Here is a 23503-nt window from a genome sequence, read left to right as displayed (position 1 = left end):
GGTAAATTGAATACGCTTCCATTATATAATTTTTATTTATTCTAGTGAAAAGGGTTCGTTTCCTAATGCACTTTGTTCAAAATTTATACATGTAAAAATACCTCTTGTTATTAAAACGAGGGTCATAATACTTGGATTACCTAAACAGCATTAAGCAGAGATAAAAAGCGGGATTGGATGATTTGTAAAAGCTTTTGGGCTTCATCAAAACTCCCTAATGAAAACAACTTGCTAATTATTTGCTAAAAAATTCAAAGAAACGGTATGGAAGTGACGGGTAATTTTAAAATGAAAAGTTAAGCTTTCGATTTTAAAATTTGAAAGGACAAATTTAGAAGGCTATTGACGGAACGCTTTCGACTTTATCGATATAATACAGACGGAAAATTTCGTGCGCGGTATTCACGGGTTCTAGTGTTGATATACAGAAGTATCCCAACTCGAGTGGGAATGCGTGGATTACTTTTACATTATTAAAGGTTGTCGTTCAGAATCCCTTAAAATTCGAAAAAAAAATATTGCTGAATCCGCCGTTATAAAATATGACTGATGTCAAGGTAGCGTTTGCTGGCACTTTTATTGGATGCAAGGAAAACTCGACAAAGAATGATGCACTTCTATCTTTGAAATTTCAAATTTCTCCTCAACTTAATTAATTCCAGTAGATGCACACGAAGGTCTGCAAAGCAGTGGTTACGAACTTATGCAATTCGGGCAGTGTTAGCAACCGATTTAATCTGTTAATATCACACTGGGAAGTCTAAGTGTATCCATAATTTATACCTCCACAATCCACATGCGCTTTCTGAAGGAATAAGTGGTCTACTCGTGAGTTTGCACTGATATCCCCAAAGTTTCAGTTAGTTTTTCCTAACTTTTACCTTCTTAGCACGACACCGTTGCGATGTAAATTCAAGACAGTGGACAAAAAACCACGGTTATTTAAGATCACATGTGAATTATAGACGGTGTATAATTTTTTCGGTTTGGTTATTTTTTTTTATTTTATAGCATATGTTAAAATGACATTTTAATATGTTTGAATGACTAGGTTAACCCTTGTATAACCGTAAGGATAGATAAACCGATCACTTTAACCATAAGGGTAGATAAAGTGGAACAGATGAGTGTGCATTCTAATGACATCCGTCATTCTTATTCAAATCCACCATATAAAATGGCGTCCAGAGCATATGACAATTCTGTTTCTATAGAAGCGGTCTCGGCGACATAATTTAAGCTTACTATTTTTGACATCTCTAAATTAAATTCAGAATTGTCAGAAGCTTTACAATGGCTTCTGCTATAAAATAAAGTTTTGTATTATAGACGACGATAAAGAGAAACTACCATCTCGTGAAGGTTAACTCACTCAATGGTTAAAATATCCCTTTATCGTCTTGTATAATAAATAATTATTAGTTAGTTATGGATTACACTCTCGCTGTTTCGTTATTAAATCCTGTTGAAATCAAGAATTGTCTCATTACATTTTCATTAATTTACTTCCCGTACATTGCACCGAGAGTTCCGAAACGTCATGTTCAATGATTTATTTTGTCGATTGGAGTTCAGCGAGCTTTATCACAGTCAGCACCCGATTGCCGGAAATTGGTATCGTGTTACGTGTTAAAAAGAGGTACTGTAACGTTACATATCTGACACTGCGAGTTGGAATTGTCTCCAAAGGAGAGAAGTAAAATTTCTGCTATGTCTGCTATGCTAAATAAATAGACTTTGTTTTAAATTGTAACGGCAGAATTCCACATAAAGTGAAATTGCAACATAAAAAATTGATAGTACGTCGAGATTGAAATTTGTGTTCATTTTATGTCGCTAATGGAATTTCCCACACATTAAAACCTAAAATTCAGGAACTAACATTTAAAAAAACCACCGAGTTCAGGCTTATATCAACTATCAAAATTGTGAACTGACCAAAGGAATCACGACCTAAAGCTGCAGATAAACCGATTCGTTTCAAAGCCGTTTCTTTCCGAAAGCTGTATTTGGAGTTAAACATATCCAGGCCGTCGGGTTATGAGTGCTTTTCCAGCCATCACTGGTCAACTATACCAATGTAATCAATCATCGCCGTGAGTTGTAAACCACCTAGGTCCCACGACAAGGCTTGTTACACATATTGTATTGTTATTATAAATTCCGATCAACATCTTTATTGTCTCTTATCAAAACCAATTTTGAACTATCACTAGACCAACTAAATTCAGAACCGGATCATAAAGGTGACGAAAAACTTATGTAAAATTGTATGAACTTTGTATCGAAAGAAATCTCTGAGTTTGTGACCAGTCTTTACAGACTTTTTCATATTTTCCTGGGATTCACGCAAATTCGAATTAAAGTTCATGTCAAGGGAATCGAACCCGGAAGGTTTCCATTATATACTGCGTTAATACAAAACAAAATAAGCTGCTTTTGCAGAACAAACCATTAAACCATTTAAATGTAAGAAAGAAATAGCCATTTCTCCTTTAGGAAGGAGTTATTTAGGTCCGTGCGAGGTAGAAATTTCAAGTAAAATAATTTCATAAAAATTACTGTAGCTAAGCAAATGCATACGTAAGTTTACAATTAATTTCCGTGTCTGTTTTCCTTCAATATATCAAAAGTTAACAATTTCTGTCGTTGTTCTTGAATTGGACAGTGCAAATTATTAGCATTCCATATTTTAATAATTATTTCAGCTGGGGAAGGTTCCTTCAGCAAACTACCCTGAGACAGGTAAAATATCCAACCGACTGAGCTAGTTACCGGGTCAATTTATTCAATGTTATATTTTTGTGCCAGTTTTCTAATTGCAATTTTCATTTTTCAATCCAAACAAACTAAATTGTTAATCAACAGAGCGTTATAGTATTGAACCTGGGGATGCATGGCGTACCAAGAGAAAAACTGTTTAGGTACACCTAATCAGCTCGAGAGCTGAAACTTTACTAAACGAGAAAAGAAATAAAACTGCACCTAGTGGATTAAAGGGCCCAGAACAAGAGAGGGATAATAAATAAATAAATAAATAAATAAATAAATAAATAAATAAATAAATAAATAAATAAATAAATAAATAAATAAATAAATAAATAAATAAATAAATAAAACGGAACAATCCCAGATCATGTAAATAGAATCCAAATCGGCAATATCAAATGGTAAGAAAATAGCGTTACACGTTGCATTTTATTAACACCTCCACCAGTCTCATATTGGGCATCTCCTTTACATCTCGCACCGAAAAAGAATAAGGGATAGCGACCGTGCGGTGACTATCTCTCGTACTGTTCCAGAAAAATACCATGTTTTACAATCCTGGGTAGAGGTTCAGTCCCTAAAATACGAAATCGTCTCTGACTTTCCATACTTGCACTACTTTTTCACCGTTGTAAATAATTAATTCTATTACAGTTATTTAACCGCGGCTTAATTAACATCATGTACCACCAGGATGGACAACCAAATTTCAAGTGTTGAGCATAGTCACGTAATTTGTGGGGAGAGACTAAAATTTTTGTACCTTTCGGATGATTGAGGATCCACATAACTGTTTAAATCGTATAGTGATTTTATACTAATTCGATTCGAAACCTTTTTTAGTGCTTCTAATATTTAGAGTTCAATAAAATATCATTAATTTCAAGTCTAATGAAATTTGTTGCTCAAGCTCCTGCTAACTATAAGCCGAATTAAGCCCTTTCTCTTGTTGCTGTTTTTAATCTAAATCTAAAAAGCAAACATTTACCTACATTAAAATTGCGATTGTCATTCTACCATGGCAGGGAGCAGAAGAATATTTACAATGCCGAGATTTTGTTGTTGGAGGCGAAACACCTGGGGTGTATGAAACTGTAATTGAATGAGGGAATAAAAATAACTCTAAAAGCAATTTTGAAATATAGAACAAGCATTTACATGAACTCACATTTAGCGATCCCCCGGAAATTATTCCGTTCCTTTATTCCTACGCAACGCTTATTCAAATTCAAGCAGATTTTCCAGTTTTTCCAGCCGTAAAACACCCACAACGCACAGCTTTCAGTTTGCGCTGTGCCATAAAATTGTTTTACTAACAACATTTTCAGGTGGCGTTTTGTTTCGCACATACTACGTACAAAGATCTGTACTGTTGGCCCGAATTTACAATTTTCCAAGCTACCTATCTGTACAAATGCAACGTGATTGTTTTGTAACGACATTACCAGCGCGACGTTCCAACAACGTTACTGTCATACGAATTATTTTTACAACCATTTGCAATTATGGCAGATTAAAGTTTCAATCAAATTCACGAAGTTGCCACGTTTTGTGAGATACTGACATTCTATTATGTATTTTCCAGGTTGACAAATTATTTTTTTTTTGTTTAGCAACACGCCAGGACTGGTAAAAAAATTTTATATTAATTTAAATTCCGTGCATGAATAATGTCACCAAACGGAATATAACGCCATTACATCGATAGGAAAAATCCGCCCACGTCGAAGTATAACACAAAATAAACTAAACCAATGCTAAATTATAAATGAAATTTAGGGTTAAGTAAAGCCTGAAATAAATAAATACGCTATTCCCGTTTGTCGTTCAAAAAGTTTGTAATTAAAATCGTGTCCTTTATTTGTATACATTTGCTAGGAAAATGTTTGTGATTGCGATTTAAAGTTAGGTAGGTACTCTGTGCGCTGGAAATATCAAAGGCGAAATGTGGATTTAAGAAATTAGTAAAAAGTACGTAATTCCTTACGCCAACGAATTTGTTAGCAATAAACGAAAGTACAAAGGAAGCTTTTAAATGCATTAGTTTTTTGTATTCCAAACGCGCCTGTGTAAGTATTTTTTTGTAATTGTGAGTGGTGCTTTCCCCGTTAATCCGAAAGTAAATATGAATAGGGCTTTTTACACATTTCGACAGGGTTATGGATGACACGCGACAAATTTAGATGCATTGAAATGAAAGACCTTTGGTATGGGTTATATCGATTAAACTTTGTAATTGTGTATGAGTAGAGATCCACCAAGGTAGGTACGTAGAAATAACAAGCGCGCATAATTAGATTTGTTTCAGATAGGGTTACCGTGCAGGATGTAATAGTATTTTACATTATTAGCATGGTAAATAGGTTTTTGCCGGTATGGAGCGCCGTTTTACTTTTAAATACTGCCGCAAGCTAAAGATTTGGAAGATTAATTTTCCATAAAATAAATATATACTTCAGAAATATTTTAAATACTCAAGCACGTATAGAATTAAAATTAAATTGAAATTAAAATATCTTGGTGATATTTTTAAATAATTAGAAACATTTATTGGAACAAATTTGTCTTCTACATTGGAACCCAATGAGATATTTTTACTTTTTATATTTGCATGAAAGAAAACTAGGTATTCAGAGCCAAAGTACACATAGCTACATATCGATTGAAACAATTAATTAAAGAAACCTTAATTATCTTAAAGTATTAATAGTCCAATATATCCGATCGGAACTGCGGTTTTCGTTAACTGATGCGCAAACACAGACACCAAATAATGATACCTCGGAACTACACTTCTTTGATTGCACTTGAATTACGATTTTAACGACAATGGGTTCTATTAAAGTCCGTCTCAAAAACAAATACGATTCAAGTCTTCCTCTACTATTTAAAACATTCTTCCCTCTCTCAGTGTCCTCTGCTTCAGTTTGCGCCATCGAAATTAAACATCTGTGGCGAAATCTGCTGGTTTTGAAACTAATTAACTTACGCAGCGATAACGAATTTCTTATAACTTTAACAAAGCATTATTTCCAAATGTCCTTAGTCTTTCTAAGTAAACAATAAAATAAAGTCAAAATACTACGCGATTATTTACACAAAATTACACAACAAATAATTCTTAAATAAAATTACATTACACTTCAAATTCAAATTTCGTGATCGAAATTGTGTTCAAACGACCACCTTTGTGCTTAAAGAAAATAAATTTTCTCGAAAACTTACAATTTGTAATTAATAGGTCTCCAAATTCTTTATTGTTCAAAAGCGACAACTTATTGGGGCTGAACCTAACTACCTGAAAGACCAAATACAATTTTTTGTTTTATAATAATTCTTGGATAGGTTTCTCTTTAATACATCAAATGCGCGAAGGGCGACCTTCAACCGCTGCAGCAACTACTTTCTCTACTGTTTGGAAAATGCAGCAGTGGTTTTTCTTACTCAGGAAATTGACGATCTTTCAGATGATTTTTGGTTTTTTGAGGAGATCGGTCATACTAGATACCTACGTACGAGGCGTGTCTTATCATGCTGCTGCCACTGATTAGGCCAACCATGGTGGCTTGCAGCACTGCATTTTGGTATACTTAAGTTGGTCCTTACAGTTTGATTAAATTTGAGTTTGAAGGATGAAGGAACTAAAAATTTAAAGCCTAAAAGAAATCAAAGGTAAACCCTCTACGTTGATGTCATAAAATGTACATACCTCTTAAATAAGAGGGTTCATTATAGAAGAAGCATCAATTGTTGATGGAAACATTGTCGACAGCTGTATCTAAAGAACCGGTCCATTTCAAATGGAAATGCAAATGGCGGTACTGACGATAAAGAAGAAAAAACGCAATTATACCCTCCTACGGAGTTAAAGGCGACCGTTCACTAATTATTCCAGAATCCCCAATTGAATGTCAGAGATTAAGAAAATATGGATGATGACAATTAAAATTCCATGCGTTCTTACCAACGTTTCAGCTATTTAATTAAAATGAAGTACACTTTGTCACGGGTCACAGAAGAAAGAAGAAAATGAATGCCGACAATCGATAACCAAAAATCACGGTGCCAAAAAATGCGCGCCAAAATGGCGTGGTTAACATTGACGTTCATATAGGGGATCATTTTTATTAGTATAATCTACAATTGTTGCACTAAAAGGGCAGCGAACTTTGAATGCACATTTTTTTTCAAAATGGTCATTTAAATATTTCAAAACGAAATAGTTAAATATTTAAATGGTGGCCATTTTGGAAAAAAATGAAGCAGGTGATTATTTTTATGAGTTTAGCTTTGTATCCTCGCGCATTATATTCTCCTGATACAATATTTCTGACCTAACCTAACTATCACTCTAACCTAACTTCTCTCATAGTTTATCCTAACCTTAAATCTCCTCGCGCATTATATTATCCTGATACAAGATTTCTGACCTAACCTAACTATCACTCTATCCTAACCTCACTAATATTTTATCCTAACCGTCAATCTCCTCGTACATTATATTCTCCTGATACAAGATTTCTTACCTAACCTAACTACCACTCTTACCTAACCTCACTAAAACTTTAACATAAATTTCAACCACCTCCTCGTTCATTATATTCCCCGGATACAAGATTTCTCACCTAACCGAACTATCACGCTAACCTAACCACACTAAAACTTTAACCTAACGTTCAATCACCTCCTCGGACATTATATTCTCCTGATACAAGTGTTGTAAAAGTTTAAGACGAAGTAAGGCGTTGAAATATTTCTGTAAGAGCTGGGTTTACAGTCTGTATGCCCTATGTCCGCACAGGTGTTTGTAGCTCGTATCATATCGTATCGTATGGGTGGCACTCTCTAGGTACAGACGTTTTCAGCCGTCTGTGTGACTTTACGATAGTTGTGGTATGAATGCCGTGACCGCCAGCTTTACATGTCCTCCGAATCCTGGTAGTCAGAAGATGTTCTGTACCACTGAAAAGTGGCAAGATGTGGGATTCGAACTCACAACCTGTGAAATTAGAGTCCGAGTCTGTTGTGTATTTTGAGGTGGCACACTATTAGTTAAATTTACATGTCTTTAGTTTAGTAAACTTTAATTATCCATAACACAGAAGTACAGAGAACTATTTATGTCGAAATTAATATCCTAATTGAAAAGCGATGCGTAACTAACTAAAAAAATAATAATTGACAATCCTTTTTTTTCCTAGCAACAGCGCGCTAGATTTTTAGGCTTAATTCTAATTTAAATTGAGAACATAATAGTCTCCCCCCACAAAATTATGACAGTTGTAACAACAGTTTGAATCACATGATATAGTCTCTAAAACGTTCTGGAGGATGGCGGGGTCGAGTAGATCACCGGACGGATTCCACTGTTGGAGATTGTCCAACTTCTGAAGGTTCAGCTTCGACATCAGGAATAACATCCGATCGAGGATTGGCTGGTAGGAGCAGGGACGCCAGTTTTTCGTAGTGGTGGTTGATTTCAGGTGATTCCGAATCTAAAGTAATTTGTGGAGGTTGCAAGGGCGGCTGACGGTTGGGGTATATATCGACGTTGGCTTTTCTCAACTGGTTCGTGTGTCGTTTGAGCCGGTAACCATTATTAAGTTCAACTTGGTAGTGGAGATGTCCGAATTTTTGGATGATCGAACCAAATTTCCAAGTATTCTTGTTATTCGAATACCATCTTGCTAATACCTTGTCCCCAATTTTGAATTGTCGCGATGGTGGCAGGTCGAATTGTACTCGTTTTTGGATTTTTGAAGTAGGAGGCTTGAAGACGTCGAGCTGGCACCTAATGTTTCTATTCAAATACAATTCGGCTGGAGTTTTGCCATTCTGGAGAGGAGTGGCTCTGTATCTGAATAATATTTCGCGTACCTTGTGTTGAATAGAACCTGGTTCGGTCATACACTTCAGTTTTGGTTTCAAGGTTTGTATATAACGTTCGGCCAACCCGTTAGTTGCAGGATGACCTGGCGCTATAAACTTTTGCAAAATGGCATTGTTCAGACAGAAGGTTTTGAATATGTCACTGTGAAAAATAGTCGCATTATCTGATACCATGATTTCAGGGAATCCATGAGTGCAAAAAATGTCCAATAGCAGCTCTATGGTAGTTGCAGTCGTCTGGGCGTCTTTAATGATGCGAATTTCAGCCCACTTTGACTTGGAATCGACAAGGACAAGAAAATGGTGATTCAAAAACGGCCCAGCATAATCAATATGAACGCGTTCAAAATTATGCTGCGGATCGTCCCAATGATGGAGAGGAACTTTAGCTGGACTTTTCTGGGATAGTGCGCATTCCTGGCAGTTTTTTACCATAGCTTCTATGTCTTTGTCGATGTTTTTCCAGAAGCAGTGGCGTCTTGCCAACTGTTTCATTTTTACGATGCCCACATGTGTTCGATGCAGTTCCAAGAGAACTCTTTTTTGAAGGGCTTCAGGTATAAAAACTCGTTGATTCTTGAAAATGATGCCATTGGAAGTGCTGTATTCGGGATCACGTCGTTTTCCAGAAATGAGATCTTCATGAAGGTTTGAAAGAAATGCGTCCTTGGCTGTTTCTTCAGCAATAGTTGAACTGGTGATGACGTCAGTAGAAATCTGGTTGATGATCTGATCTTCAAGGGTTGAAACTTCGAGACTCATGATGCATTCTGTAGAGGAGCTAGATTGTGATGTAGGATAAGTAGCTCTGGAGAGACAATCAACATGTATGTGATCCTCTGCTTTTCTGTGTACAACTTTGTAGTCGAACTCTTGAAGAAAAGTCGCGTATCGAAGTAGTCTCGCTGACGTAAAGGATGGCAGCTTCGTTTCCGGGTGTAAAATTCTGGTCAGTGGCTGGTTATCAGTGATTAGCGTGAATGGACGACCAGTAAGGTACATATACAGTCTTGAAACACAAAAAATTATTGCGAGTGCCTCGCGGTCAAGTTGGGAGTAATTTTTTTCTGCGTTTGTCAAAGATCTTGATATGAAGGTTATAGGCCTTTCTACGCCATTAACGTCGTGAGATAAAACACCAGCGATTCCCGTGGGACCGGCATCGCAAGCCAAACTTACTGGAAGCGATGGATCATATGGCATGAGAACTCGATCGCTAATGATTTCCGTTTTGAGCTGCTGAAATGCCTTTTGGCATTTTTGAGTCCAAACCCATTGACTTCCTTTATGAATCAATTGACGCAGAGGGTAGGTTATTGAAGACAGGCTAGGTATGAACCTCGCATAATAGGTAACCATTCCTAAGAAACGATGTAGCTCATCAGGATTTTTTGGTTCCTCCATGTTGGCAATAGCCTCAACTTTCTTAGGGCATTTCGAAATTTCGTTATACCTAACACAGTATCCTAAATATTGAACTTGCGTTTTGAAAAACGAACATTTTGCTTTGTTCAGATGCAAGTCGTTCTTTTTTAACCTTTCGAGGCAAGCTATCAGTCTCTGCTTACACTCTTCAAATGTAGAGCCGTGGACGATTATGTCGTCATAGTACGACATGACTCCATCTAGATTAGCCAAAATCTGATCGAGAATTCTGTTGAATTCGCTTGGCGCGGTTTTGATACCAAACGAAAGACGATTCATGAGGTAAGTTCCTCGATGTGTTGAGATGGTTTGAATTGCCTTGCTTTCGTCGCATACTTGAATATGTAAATATGCTTTGAAAAGATCCAAATGGCAGAAAAATTTTGAATTTCGAAGATTATTGAGAATATCATCAATCTTTCTTATGGGGTAATGAGCCGATTTAAGTTGTTTATTGACGCCAATCTTGTAGTCGACACAAAGACGAAGCGAATTGTCAGTCTTTGGAATAATGACTAGAGGAGAACCCCAGTCACTAACTTCAATTTTTGAAATAATGCCTGATTTCTCGAGATTGTCCAGTTCGATATTAACCTTCTCCAACAGAGCGTATGGGACAGGTCGTTCTTTGATGAAAACTGGTCTTGAATTAGGGCGCAACTCGAGGGAGCAAGTGATTCCAGGTACACATCCGACTTTGGGCTCAAATATATCAGCAAAATCTCTCATTATGTCTGCAATAATGTCAAGTGAGTTTACATTTGATAATGTAGAATTTTGTTCGTCGATATCTCCAAGGCTAATTTTCAAATGTCTAATCCAGGTTCTACCCAGGAGTGGCGAAAACTGAGCTGGTACTATGAATAGTAATTCGGTCGATTTGTGATCTCGGTATTGTACTGTAACTTCTGCGACCCCAAGAGGTTTGAAAATTCCGGAGGTGTAGGAACGAAATTGAACATGAGTCGGCCTGAGTAATGCCTTATTGAAATTCAATTTTTGAAAATCTGGTTCCGGAAGGAGCGTAATTCCGGCGCCAGAATCCACTTCGAAGGTTTGCGGTTTACCCTCAATGAGAACTTCAACAAAATATTTATTTGAGTCTTGACCAGGGCTGGATTTTTCGAAAATGTCAATAATTTGGTTGATGGCACTCAAGTCATGGAAAGAGTTTATGTTGACAAAATTTGTGTTTTGAGTTTCAGATCTTTTCTTCTTGGTTTTCTGTTGCATGAGAGTTGAAATACAAACTGCTGCAACATGACCCGTTCGTTTACAAGAATCACACCGCAGTTTTGATTTATCAGCGCGGCAATCTTTGGTAGGATGCTTAAAAGAGCAACGTAGGCAGCGGTTGTCGAGTCCTAGGTGCTAGTAATTGAGTCGAGACCGTGATTTTGAACGCGAATCTCGAGACGAACTTTGTGTATTGGTAGATGAGCTATTTGAAGACCTGATTCGATTGTCATGGTTGGTGGATGGATTTGGAGCACGCGATCTGTGCTGTCCAATTTTGTTTATGTCATTTCCTCCAAGAGGTACTGATAAAGTTGGTTGACGGTTAGAAATTTCACGGCTATCAATTTTAGACGCCTCAAGTGCAAGTGCCTTTTTCACGATGTCGTCGAATTTCGATTTTTCATCATCCAATTGCAAAATTTGTTCCCGGATAGCATTGTCCCGTATGCCCCGAATGAGTTGGGCACGCAAAAATATTTCCGCAATACTGGCTTGACAATTTTCTGCGTGACACACAAAAGCACAATCGGAAATATCGCGACGCAAAACCGCAATGTAGTCTGCAATGGACTGCCCGTCTTGTTGATACAAAGACAGGAAACGGTGTTGAGCAACCAAAATGTTTCGTTTAGGACACAAATGAGTTTCAAGCACTTGAACAATATCTTCGTACGATTTTTCGATAGGTTGCTTGGGCGCGACCAACGACACAATTAACTGGTAATTACTAGAACCTATTGAATTCAGGAGCATTTGAGCACATAACGTTTTGTCTTGAAAAACACCTTTCATCGTCAAGTAATTCTCAAAACGAGCTCTGTACATTTTGAAGTTTTCTTTGGAAGCATTGAAATTTTCGAACGGCGGTATAAGAACTTGTGGATTCACAGGAGCTTGTGTTTGAAAACCACTTTTCTGAGGTTGACCAGCGAATGTTTTTGCGATAGTTTCAACAGTGCTTTTTGTTGATTATTGAAGACTTCCATAAGCGATTGAAACTGTGTTTGATCCATTTCGAGTTAGATCGGAAATATCGAATAATAAGTAATTAAAGATTGCTTACCCTGACAAGTAAACAATACGCAAATGTCACTTTCATCTCGTCGCCAAAATTGTTGTGTATTTTGAGGTGGCACACTATTAGTTAAATTTACATGTCTTTAGTTTAGTAAACTTTAATTATCCATAACACAGAAGTACAGAGAACTATTTATGTCGAAATTAATATCCTAATTGAAAAGCGATGCGTAACTAACTAAAAAAATAATAATTGACAATCTTTTTTTTTCCTAGCAACAGCGCGCTAGATTTTTAGGCTTAATTCTAATTTAAATTGAGAACATAATAGAGTCTTAAACCGCTACGCCAAACTGACTACTATAGATAGCTTTCACCTAATGAACCGATTGGCTTAAGATTGTACTGCGCGCCTTGCGAAACTTGACCGGGGCAGATTCAACGCTGCGTACAATGCTCTTTTCCCACTATTTACACTCATATTTATAGGTATTGTAAAATATGAATGGTTTAAATACTTCACTCCGCTATATCACAAGCGTTTTGTCATTCAACATTCGGTTACTATAGACGTACTTTAACTTGCTCTCCTTGCACTTATTTTAATTACAAATTCATTTAGCACAGCCGGAATATGCACACGTACTCTTGTTGAGTAAAGTAAAATTTATACATCAAAATGAAAAGGAATGCGAAACTATAATCAAGCAATTGGGTACCTAAATAGAAATCTACAAGAACTAGTCTATTATTATTATCTAAATTATAAAAAAGGATCTATAGAAATGCCACAGATTGCAAAGGGCGTTTTTGTCCCCTTCGCAGCTTAAAACAGCAAGAAATCGCAGCTATTCGATGGAAATCAACTCTTTGCGGATATAATTAGGCAATGTCAAAAAGAAACAGCAGGGACAAACCAAATATAAATTAGAGGTTTATGATGTAGCGTAAAAGCGCAAGGTCCATTCATAAATGTCACAAATGGAAGTAGTTATTGGCCAATTTTTCCGGTAAGGATTAATTGATCACGTTGCATTTGCCTGTACTGTTTGGTGCAGATATATTTTATTTCATGTCGCGTGACTTACGATTAGTATCTACATGTAGTAAATGTATGAAACATTAAACACTCCATTAGAAACTCATTTGAAATTCCATTTTTAGAGTATTCAATTGGATTCTCGTCACAAACTGTGTGTTAAATTACCTGTCACGAAAAAACTGCCGTCAGTTTTACAAAAAGTCCAATTAGCCAAAGAAAGCTGCACTAACTCGCCTTTTCAGATAAATTTGTCTTATAGTTCGACGTACCTACCGTAAAGGAAACGTGTGCAATTGCATTGCTTGTTTGTGCTTGATAGAGTGCACGATTAGATAGAATGCAACTGCACAATCCGAACGAGCACTTCGCGATGCAGTAAAAACGTATTTAGTAAGTTTCGCAATTTTAAATTAAGAAACGAAAGCAATCCAACATTTTCCCTTCTGACGGAAAATTAACGCAAAGCTTCAGATGTTCTCCACTTTGACAGCGTAATTTATTCCTTTAACATCGTTACCAGTCTACCGGTCTAAAAATATGTTTGCGAAAGAACAATTACGAAATCGCTTTGGAAATCGAAATGGAATTTTGCGTATAGTAGAAACCACGACAGGAACGATTTAAGGAATTTAGTTCAGCGGGTTTCTGGCCCAAATCAATACCAATCTAAATAACTAACGCAAGGTCGGTATACAACAAACGCGAATATCAAACACGACAGGTTGTGAAAAATTGCGTGAAAGATATAGATTTGGGAAAGTATTTTAAGCGATATGCAAGTTTCAAAGCATGAAAGCTTCTGTTTGGACAGTTGGGGATTTAGGTTAAATGTGAAAGTTTAATTTCGTATATCTCCTACCGTTTTTTTCGTTTTACTGTTAATTTTAAATTTTTCCTTTGCAATTATTACGAACTTACAATGCTCAAAGCAAGGAACCTGAAATATTGTATTCTACAACATTTTCAGTCAGCCTACTTAAATATGTTGTGGCATTAGAATTGTAATACTCGTTAATGAATTTAGGCATTCCTTGATTGCTTTTCATTCTAACCTTCCGGGTCGATCTGAGACAATTTTTTCTTCGGGCCTCAAAAAAGGGCAGTGTAAAACCTTCCTTTTTTACAAAAAATCGACTACACCCAAATTTCTCGGGACAACACTTTTTCTTATTAATTTTGGTGCGTAGAATCCAAAACAATTCGTACGTTTTCGATCAGACTTCTCAATCCAAAGTTGTAGACTAGAAACCAATTTCGAAAGAAAATTCAAAGGGCTGTAACTTTTGAACTAGTAGCCCAATCTTGGAACTGTTTGAAATTATGGATTCTACAGGCCACATTCTATAAGAACAAATTTTTTCCGGGTCGATCTGAGACAATTTTTTTTCGGGCCTCAAAAAAAGGCAGTGTATAACCTTCCTTTTTTACCAAAAATCGACTGCACCAAAATTTCTCGGGAAAACACTTTTTCTTATTAATTTTGGTGCGTAGAATCCAAAACAATTCGTACTTTTTCGATCAGACTCCTCAATCAAAAGTTATAGACTAGAAACCAATTTCGAAAGAAAATTCAAAGGGCTGTAACTCTTGAACTAGTAGCCCAATCTTGGAACTGTTTAAAATTATGGACTCTCGATCGATCTCGATCTCAGACAATTTTTTTCCGGGCTCAAAAAAAGGCAGTACTTTTAAGTTATTCAAATATTTGAGAACAATTTAGAAATGTTTAGGGAAAGTTTCCATTGTCACAAAATCAAATATAAAAATCCGATACATCTGAATACCGAACTCGATAGTCTACGTAACTTAAAAACAATAGGGACCTTTCTTATATCCTTAAGACCATGTGTACCAATTTTCAAAGCGATCGCACGTTTCTAAACAAGTTATCATGCACACGGACAAACGGATGGTCAAAAATGGATCTGTTCCAAAATCGCTAGGATTAATTTCAGAAAGGCGTACGTATCATGTGCACGACGTACGATCGCTTTGAAAACTGGTACACGTATTCTTAAGGATATAACTGGTATAAGAAAGGTCCTGGTAGGTACCTCCTATATAATAATATAATAATAATAATAATACGCTTTTACTCCCCTTAAATTTGTATATAGCAATAGAAAAAAAGCTAACCCCATACAAAGTATAACTTGATTTTTTAAGTAGTATTAAGCCTTTTATCTAGTATACTATTTTAAATTTTTAATGTATTTGAGTGACAAGTATTTGAATACTTTTTACTGTATTCGAATACTTTTCAAAGTAAGATAATAAAATACTTTTCAAAGTATTTGAATACATATTTTTTTAAGTACTTGAATACAATGCGAACAAAAATGAGTTGCTGTCGAGTCACCTTTGACATTTTTTTTACATGGGAATTCGTATTTAGGTTGAACTTCCAAAGGCTACTCGACAGCAACTCATTTTTGATCGCCCGTTACTTTTCAATGTATCTGTATCTAGTATTCGCTTGTGCTGGACGTAAAAGTATTTACTATTTGTGTAAAGTATTTACTATTTAGTATTCAAATACTTTTTGAAAGTATTCTGCCCAGCTCTGTTCGTATGTAAGTACAGAGTATTCGTTCAAGGCCAGAAGACAATGGTACCGCATCAAGTGACCATTGTACGGTACTGGGTCGTGATTGGTAGGTTAAGAAAAAGTCGCGGATACTGTCGAAACTGTACTTACTTAATAGTAGTGTTCTGTTACTAATTCTAACCTAAAATTCTCGCACATAATAGTATTACGAGTGTGTTATGACGCTTATTATTCAGAAGGCTGATGTTCGAACAACCGAACAAAGAAACTTAGTAGTTATTTTAAATAAGTATTCAGTCGACTTATTTAGCAGATTCGAATTATTAATGTGAAACTGTCTTTAAAGTGGTTTTATTGGTCAGTTGCTGGATTTTTTTGCTGTGAATTATCGAATTCAATACGGACATGTGTGAAATTTCAAATTTTCTAGCTAAATAACGAAGAGTCATATACTATTAAATTTATACTATTAAAACACGACAAGTTCTTTTTCTGTTGTAATGTTCATTAACAATTCAGCCATCAACATGAAATTCTGTAGTGCTTTAATTGGTTTATCCGGATATATAGCAGCAAATAAATCCTGTGATTATCTATATGAAATACATTTGTCACAGTTTTCTTTTGCCTTCTTCTTTTGTATACATTTTTATTAAGAATAACTATACCCAATAATAATCTTAATTAATAAATAATTGAGACATTGATCTTTATTAAAAAAAACATTTGAAAAGGATGAAAGTAGGTAAGATTGGTTTTATATTTTAAGGAGTATTTATTTGATTTGTATATTAAAGAATTGAACATAAGAGATTTGTATGTTCAGAGTTAACATTTATGCACTGTATATTGTTGTGTAAACAACGACTTGTAGATGCTATTTCCGTCTAGACATCGAAGATAATGATGGTGCACCCTGTATATGAGAATATTTCAATTTATTAAGTGTAAATCTCGAGGTAAATCTGGAGGATTATTTACGAATTAGCACACAGTTTATTTTACGAGAATTTGTGCCTCAGTGTTATTTTTCTTTTTAGAATTGTTTGTAATTTTGTTAAAAATTATCGCATTTGTAAATTGTATCTGTTGAATTTTAAAGTGTACAATTGCGGGGTAAAGTGTAGGGGTCGTTTGTGATAACTTATAAGAAGTTTTGCTATCGGACGAAATTTAATTAACCCACGTGTTCTTATCGCTGTTTGTTCCGTATTCAGGAAAAGTTAGTACAAGTGGGAGTTAACGCAGCTGTAGTGTGCTTAGTAAAGTTAAGTTTCTACCCTCTGAGCAGCCACCGAAATTTTATTTATTTATCAAGCCAGTTCGAATCATTGAGTTCAGTTTATTCTAGAACACGTAAGATTCAGAAGTTGTTAGCGTGTTTAAGTTTACTGCGCCTTTATCGCAAATCTTGCACAACTTGACTATATAGATTATTGAAAAAAATAACGTAATTTAATTTGCTTTAAATTTTTAATTATCGACCGCTTGCGTGCGGGGTAGGTATTATGTCTAAACCAGCTTTTTAAACTTTTAAACATAATCCTAAACTGCGGTTTCAACTATGGGTGTTAGTGCTATATTATGCGATACGACAATAGGATGTAACCAATCGCCTGATTTGGTGCTTGCCCTCAAAAGTATTTGAGTGGTAGATCATGGACCTGATGGTCATCGAATATTACAGAATAAATAAAATATATTTTAATAGTTTATCAGTATTTATGACACTGTTAGTAGCACAGTCTGGAAATTTGTAAACGTAATTGTTTATTCTTCCTTGTAAAGTAGATGTGTGAGCAATAATTGAAAAAAACTCAGTCAAAGTTCTTTGAATTAAAAACGTTGAATAATATTTTGTCCTTTCTTGATTTTAGTACTAAATTTAGTGGCCGACAACTCAACATGGGTTTGACGTGGTTAGGAATTGATAATTATGGGGTTGTGTTGTGAGTCAAACTATTAATAACGAACTGAGTAAGACAATCTACAAATTGTGTCACAAAACGATTCTGTCCAGAACACATTGTGTCATTAAATATAAATAAACATGACGTAAATGCATCAGGAATTACATGTTATAACTAGGAATTACCTTAGTCTAAAATACGCACGGAAAAAGTGCAGACACGGAGTAGTAAAGCAAACACCCCATTTTCGATGTTGCGAACACGTTTTCTCAAGATATAGCTGTAAACTGGATCTCGTTTCGCCTTGATCAATTTTATTTTAGTATTTGTACTTTATATAAATAACTTTGGCAAATGCTTTAAGAAGAGCCGCTTCTAAAAATGAATAGGCAAATCAAACAGTAAGCGATAAGTGCTGGTGGTGACGTAATGACATTTTGAGTGTTTGTAAATACACTCACGACAGAACGTATCTTGGTAGTATAAATAATCGAAGCGTGCCATAAAAAATAATCATCCCAAGTTCGAAGTTTTGATAATGAACTAGGAAAAGAACTTCTCCTCTTATCGCATGGTTTACGGTTGCTCTGTCCCCGAGGGGGCATTTCGAGTGATTAATTCTGTCGATAAGTCTGAAAATGTGAAGTATGGCCCACCCACCACCCTTCACTATCCTTTGCTACGATAGTTACTACTTACGCTGATTGCAAATCATAATCCTCTTGTTCGTCTGCATGTAGAAGTCGATGTTCCGCTTGCTCCTTAAGCTCTCTTTCTCTCTCCCTTTCCGAATGTCGCTGTTGCAAGAGATCGTGATCTAATTGTCGTATTTCCCACTGTTCCCTTTGGTTTCGATGATGTTCCTGAAAAAATAAACGCAGATTAAAATTTCCTCTCGCAACGGAAACGAAGTAATGAATCATCAACGTTGGAATAACCCTCTTAATCCCACAACTACTCAAGTTGAATTATCCCCAAAATTCTTTCGGAGTTTGGAACTTGCAGTATTAATCATAACGTATCGCAAGAAGGTGTCTTTTAAAGCTGTTTACAACTAGTGGCTGTTTTGAGAAAACCCCATCCAACGCAAGAATTTCCAAAGTACGTTAAAACATAAGGCGCTCTTCCTGCTTAAATTTGCAAATAAAGCGAAAAATTACCGCTAATTTCATTAACCGAAGTGTTGCTGCCGAAAAAAAGTATTTCAGTAAACGACGCTAAGGTAAAATTTAGTTAAGTAATATAAAAATAAAACGTTGGCGCGATCTCGTTCCTTCCTCATGGAAATGTGCCTGCGATTACTTCCGTTTCATTTTATTCTGAAACTTCTTTTTCGCATCATTCAAACGCATTTTAATGCAAATTGTCGCACGAAGGAGGAAATACTAATCTGTTGCGAAGGAAAATTATAAAAATAGCTATTGGGTTCGTCTTATACGAGCCAATGTAAATTCATATAATTAAACCAGCTAACTTGTCGTATTTTACCACTGAATAATTAGCGATTTGTCAATCTATAATTTCTAAAATACTAATAAAAAGAGTTATGAGTGCAATAAAAAATCAGATTGGTATTTCTTAATATCAACTTTTACGGATTTCGCGATTGTTTCTTTGGCGGTTTAGTTTTTATGCACTGGGATCGGAATGTAGACAATTACAGAATTTATATTAATACAATTTATGGGAATATTCTTCTTTTTATGTATGCTATTTAAGAAGGGCGTAAGAGGTTAATTTTTGATTTTTTATGTCATTCTAAAAGCAGTGAGAGCTTTAAAATAAATATAAATCCCATTTCTTTTTATTACAAGAGCGATTATTTCGACCCTTTTCTATTGAAATGTGCGAAAGAACATTTTCTAAGGTTAAAAACGCTCAAAGCTTCAAGAACATTCAACCAAACAAATATTGCTCATGTTCAAATTCAAGTTTTTGTTTTGTCGATTGTAATCCGGCGAGCTTTTTTAGTCAACTGTGTCATGTCTTATCACTGTTTTAAATCGAATCTTTCGCCACACTGTCGAGAGTTGGTTTTGACTTAGGATCAAGAGAAGGGCTATTTTGCACGGAATTAGAGATACTCGTTTTGGTGTTGGAAGATAGATGGAACATTATTTAAGCATGCATCCGAAGAAGCTTACTGATAACTAATCCAGAGTGCTGATTCAAAATTATCTATAAGTAGTTGTAAATAAAGTGAATCCCATTTGACACTATTACCCCTTCCGTCCATTATTCCGTGGGTCCTCCCTCTTTTCACATCTTGTTTATTAGTTACCTTAATACTATCTCTGGCGAAAATGCATGCATCATTGCTTATTTCATCCCCCCCGCTCGCCTTCTTTTTCTTCAATCTTTTTAATGGTTGCTCCATTTCTTCTCTTGATATCACGTTTACTTCCACCTTCTTTTATTTCCTTTCATATTCTTTTGTACCTTTTTCTATTCTCTCCCCTCCTTCGCCTTTATCTCACCCTTTCTTTCTCTCTCCGTCATTGTTCTGTATCTATTCCTCTCTCCTCTTTGCACTCTCTGACACACGTCTTAGATTATGATTTACTTGCGTTTTTTACTACGCCTTCACGTTTTGTGAGTATAAATAAATAGATGACGAAGTGTTACAACATTCGCTTGTCAAAAATAGTTGAGTTCATTTAATAAATACCTAATAAAAATAATAGTTTAACTTTTAGTATGACAATTTTGTTTATGCAAAAAAGTACCTGCTTATTTTAATTTTGCAAACTGTGGTGAATAACAAAAAGGGCAATTCCATTTAAAATAACAAAGTTAGTGTCGACTTTCGGTCTAAGCGAAAATGTCGCCATCTTCACAATATTTTCGTTCGAATTCGAAAATTAGCCTTATTACTTTTATGTGCAAAGTTTAATAAAATTACCTTGAACGGTTGCCGAAAACGTTTAATTGACGCTTGACGTGAAGATCGTCTATTCAGGAGTCATGAACTCATTACTCATGACAATTAAATAAAACTTAATGAATAAAATTACTAATTTCATGCCCTTTAGTTTTAATTTTCATCTGAATCGTTGGGCTTGGGAACTTCATCCTCTTCAGGGGGTTGCGATATTATCGCCATGAGTTTCATTGCAATTATTATTACTGTTACACAAGAACAAAGCTGTGATTCTAAAAATGTTATTTTTTATTTGCCATTTGTCATTTCTGCTGGCGCGAAATAATTTTCTTTCTAGGTATTCGATGATTATTCTTGCATTGTTAATAAAAGTACATCATTTTACATTAAACTTATTTAAACTTTTCGACAAATAGAAATGCCCATGCAGAGGCAAAAGTTTTGGAGAAAAATTCTTTCTTTCCGTCCACGCTAACCCTTAAAACCGCAGCTATGTATGCGTATGCGTTCATTATTGAAGTAATACAGGATGGCGCATTAAAAACGGACCAAAGCGTTTTGGGTAGATTATTTTTAACATTTACTTTTATTTAAAAACAAACGGATTCGTCAATTTTAAATATTTTAATACTCTAATCTCTTTGTCTCTTATGGTTGTTACCGCAATCTTAAAATTTTAAATGGCGGTTACAGAAGGTCGCGAGATATGACGAAATTAATGAAAAATATGGTACGGTCCAGCTGAATCTTTTCTGAGCAATAATAAGAGGATTACACAGCTTGAGAACTGCCAATTTTGCCCATTTGTGATTTCAGAGTCCACGCAGTGACACATCATTTGAAGGGTCCACGCTTTTAGGATTTAGCTTTAAATATACAGGGTGTTTAGCGAGGAAATACCATGAGATCAAAAACGAGTTGCTGTCGAGTCACCTTCGGAATGTTTGTTTACATGATAAATCATATTTAACTTGAACTTGTACACCGGCATCAGGTGTTCTGTGTTCTCTCTTGGCGAGACCTTTACGTTAATCTTTCTCTAAACATTCGGAGATGCAAGTAACCTCGCGATTCAAATTTTCATCGTACAAATAGAATATCTCAACAACTCTTCACATTCGTGTAAGGCATGTTTGGCTAAAACAACTGCAAATGACCTCCATTAACATATCCTCCAATGGATATGTTTATGAACCAGGCACCCTGTATATATATCGCCGCTCATATCCGCATGTCAGATGACAAACCGCTATTTGAAAAGCGCCTTCTGTGAAAATTTCCGAAAAAATCCACCTGCAACTAATAAAGTCGACTCCGAGCAATATATTTTTGTGCTGTCTAAATTTAAAATTTCGGAAATGCCTGGAATAAGAAAGTTATTTTTATTTTTTGACGCCTGATTTCAATTTGCTTCTACAAGAAACTACATCCACCCTTAACATTGTAGAAATATCGGTGCATAAATAAGAAATACGCAATCTATTTTTCTAACACGTCTGCAGAATTAATAAGGACCCCAAGTAATAACCATGTCTTCTAACAAAAGCAATTTTCTTTTGCTCTATCATAGCGTTTATCCGTTTCCTCAATCCAACTGAGGTTTAGATTAAGATTTTGGTTCTCCCTGGTCCAATTTTATAGCTAAAACTGACCAAGCTTCATGTTTGAGTTTTGGATAATCAAGGATCAAAATGCAACAGGAGTGAGGATTTATACGTACAAATACGGTGAAATATTGTGAAGAGTGAAAGCTGAAAGCAATAGTTTTTTTTTGCTATAACTTTTTTTGTAAGTTGCGCAGTTCCTTCCTTGATGCAAGTCTCGTTATCATAACGCACTATATAACGAAAAAAGTACGCCAATAGCTTTTAAGATACTGATATGACAGCCGTATAAAAGAAACCCTTTTTAGCGTATTTTTCAACTCGTGTTGGAAGGCGCTATTAACACCACTTCCGTCCGTTCGTCCGTCTGAGGCCTTAACTACTTCTACAGTTTTCAAGATAGTTACTAATTGTTCTGGCACCTCAACCAGTCTGCGCAAAGCCAACTTTCCTATTTATGGAGATATTTCTTTGAAATTTTAACCACAGATGCTGCTAGTAAAGACAAGCATATAGCATATTGTAAAAATCAGACGTATACATGTCCAAACTGCGTAATGTCAACTTTCTTATTTATGGAGATTTTTTGAAATTTAAACCAAAGATTCTTGTGGTAAAGGCAAACACATCGCATATTTTAAACATCAAGCGTGTGCATGCGCAGACTGCGCAATGCTAAGTTGCATATTTATAAGAATATTTATGCCATAATTTATATTCCTTGGTATAGTCCGTTATATGACCTTTCGGGAAGTACTGATCAAGTCATGGAAAATGCGCTATAAATTTACTCGTCTTTGGACGTAGTTTTTTTTTCATTTTTTTTTGGAGGTTTGGGCAGTTTTTCGACTGTTACTTTTTGGGCCGATAGTCTACGTAGCTGAAAAACAATAGCGACCTTTCTTATATCTTTAAGAACATGTATACCAAACACTTTTACAAGCGATCGGACGTTTCTAAACAAAGTTATCGTGCACACGGGTAAGACAGGCAGTTAGACGGACGGGCAGAGAGCAATACAAAATTATAAACGCTCTCGAGGATCGTTAATAAACGACAAAAGTGTTAACTGATGATACAATAAAAAATTGTGTTTTTACTATAACTTTTAAGCGCATTTTCCAACTCATGTTGGAAGACGTTGTTATGGCCACTTTCTCCGTGCGTCCGTCCGAGACC

General features: G+C 35.7%; 1 protein-coding gene and 1 long non-coding RNA gene across 2 annotated transcripts in view; both read right to left on the bottom strand.

The window, feature by feature from the left end:
- Positions 1-8118: 8118 nt before the first annotated feature.
- On the bottom strand, positions 8119-10812 carry LOC116170708 (uncharacterized protein K02A2.6-like). Its single transcript, XM_031487211.1, has one exon. It carries the CDS (start codon positions 10810-10812, stop codon positions 8119-8121), a length of 2694 nt encoding a protein of 897 aa, XP_031343071.1.
- A 7730-nt stretch (positions 10813-18542) lies between these two features.
- The window catches only part of LOC116170385, a 53826-nt gene continuing 48865 nt past the window's right edge, over positions 18543-23503 (bottom strand). The window contains exon 3 of the long non-coding RNA XR_004145222.1: positions 18543-18702. This is a non-coding gene — a long non-coding RNA (uncharacterized LOC116170385). The remainder of the gene's footprint in view (positions 18703-23503) is intronic.

The sequence above is a fragment of the Photinus pyralis genome, unplaced genomic scaffold (assembly GCF_008802855.1).
Source record: "Photinus pyralis isolate 1611_PpyrPB1 unplaced genomic scaffold, Ppyr1.3 Ppyr1.4_LG5, whole genome shotgun sequence".
Lineage (NCBI taxonomy): Eukaryota > Metazoa > Arthropoda > Insecta > Coleoptera > Lampyridae > Photinus > Photinus pyralis.
This window is presented reverse-complemented; position numbering and strand designations above follow the sequence as displayed.

Excerpts from the sequence above, each read along its gene's own strand:
- LOC116170708 (XM_031487211.1), bottom strand. The coding sequence starts at position 10,812 with ATGAGAGATTTTGCTGATATATTTGAGCCCAAAGTCGGATGTGTACCT.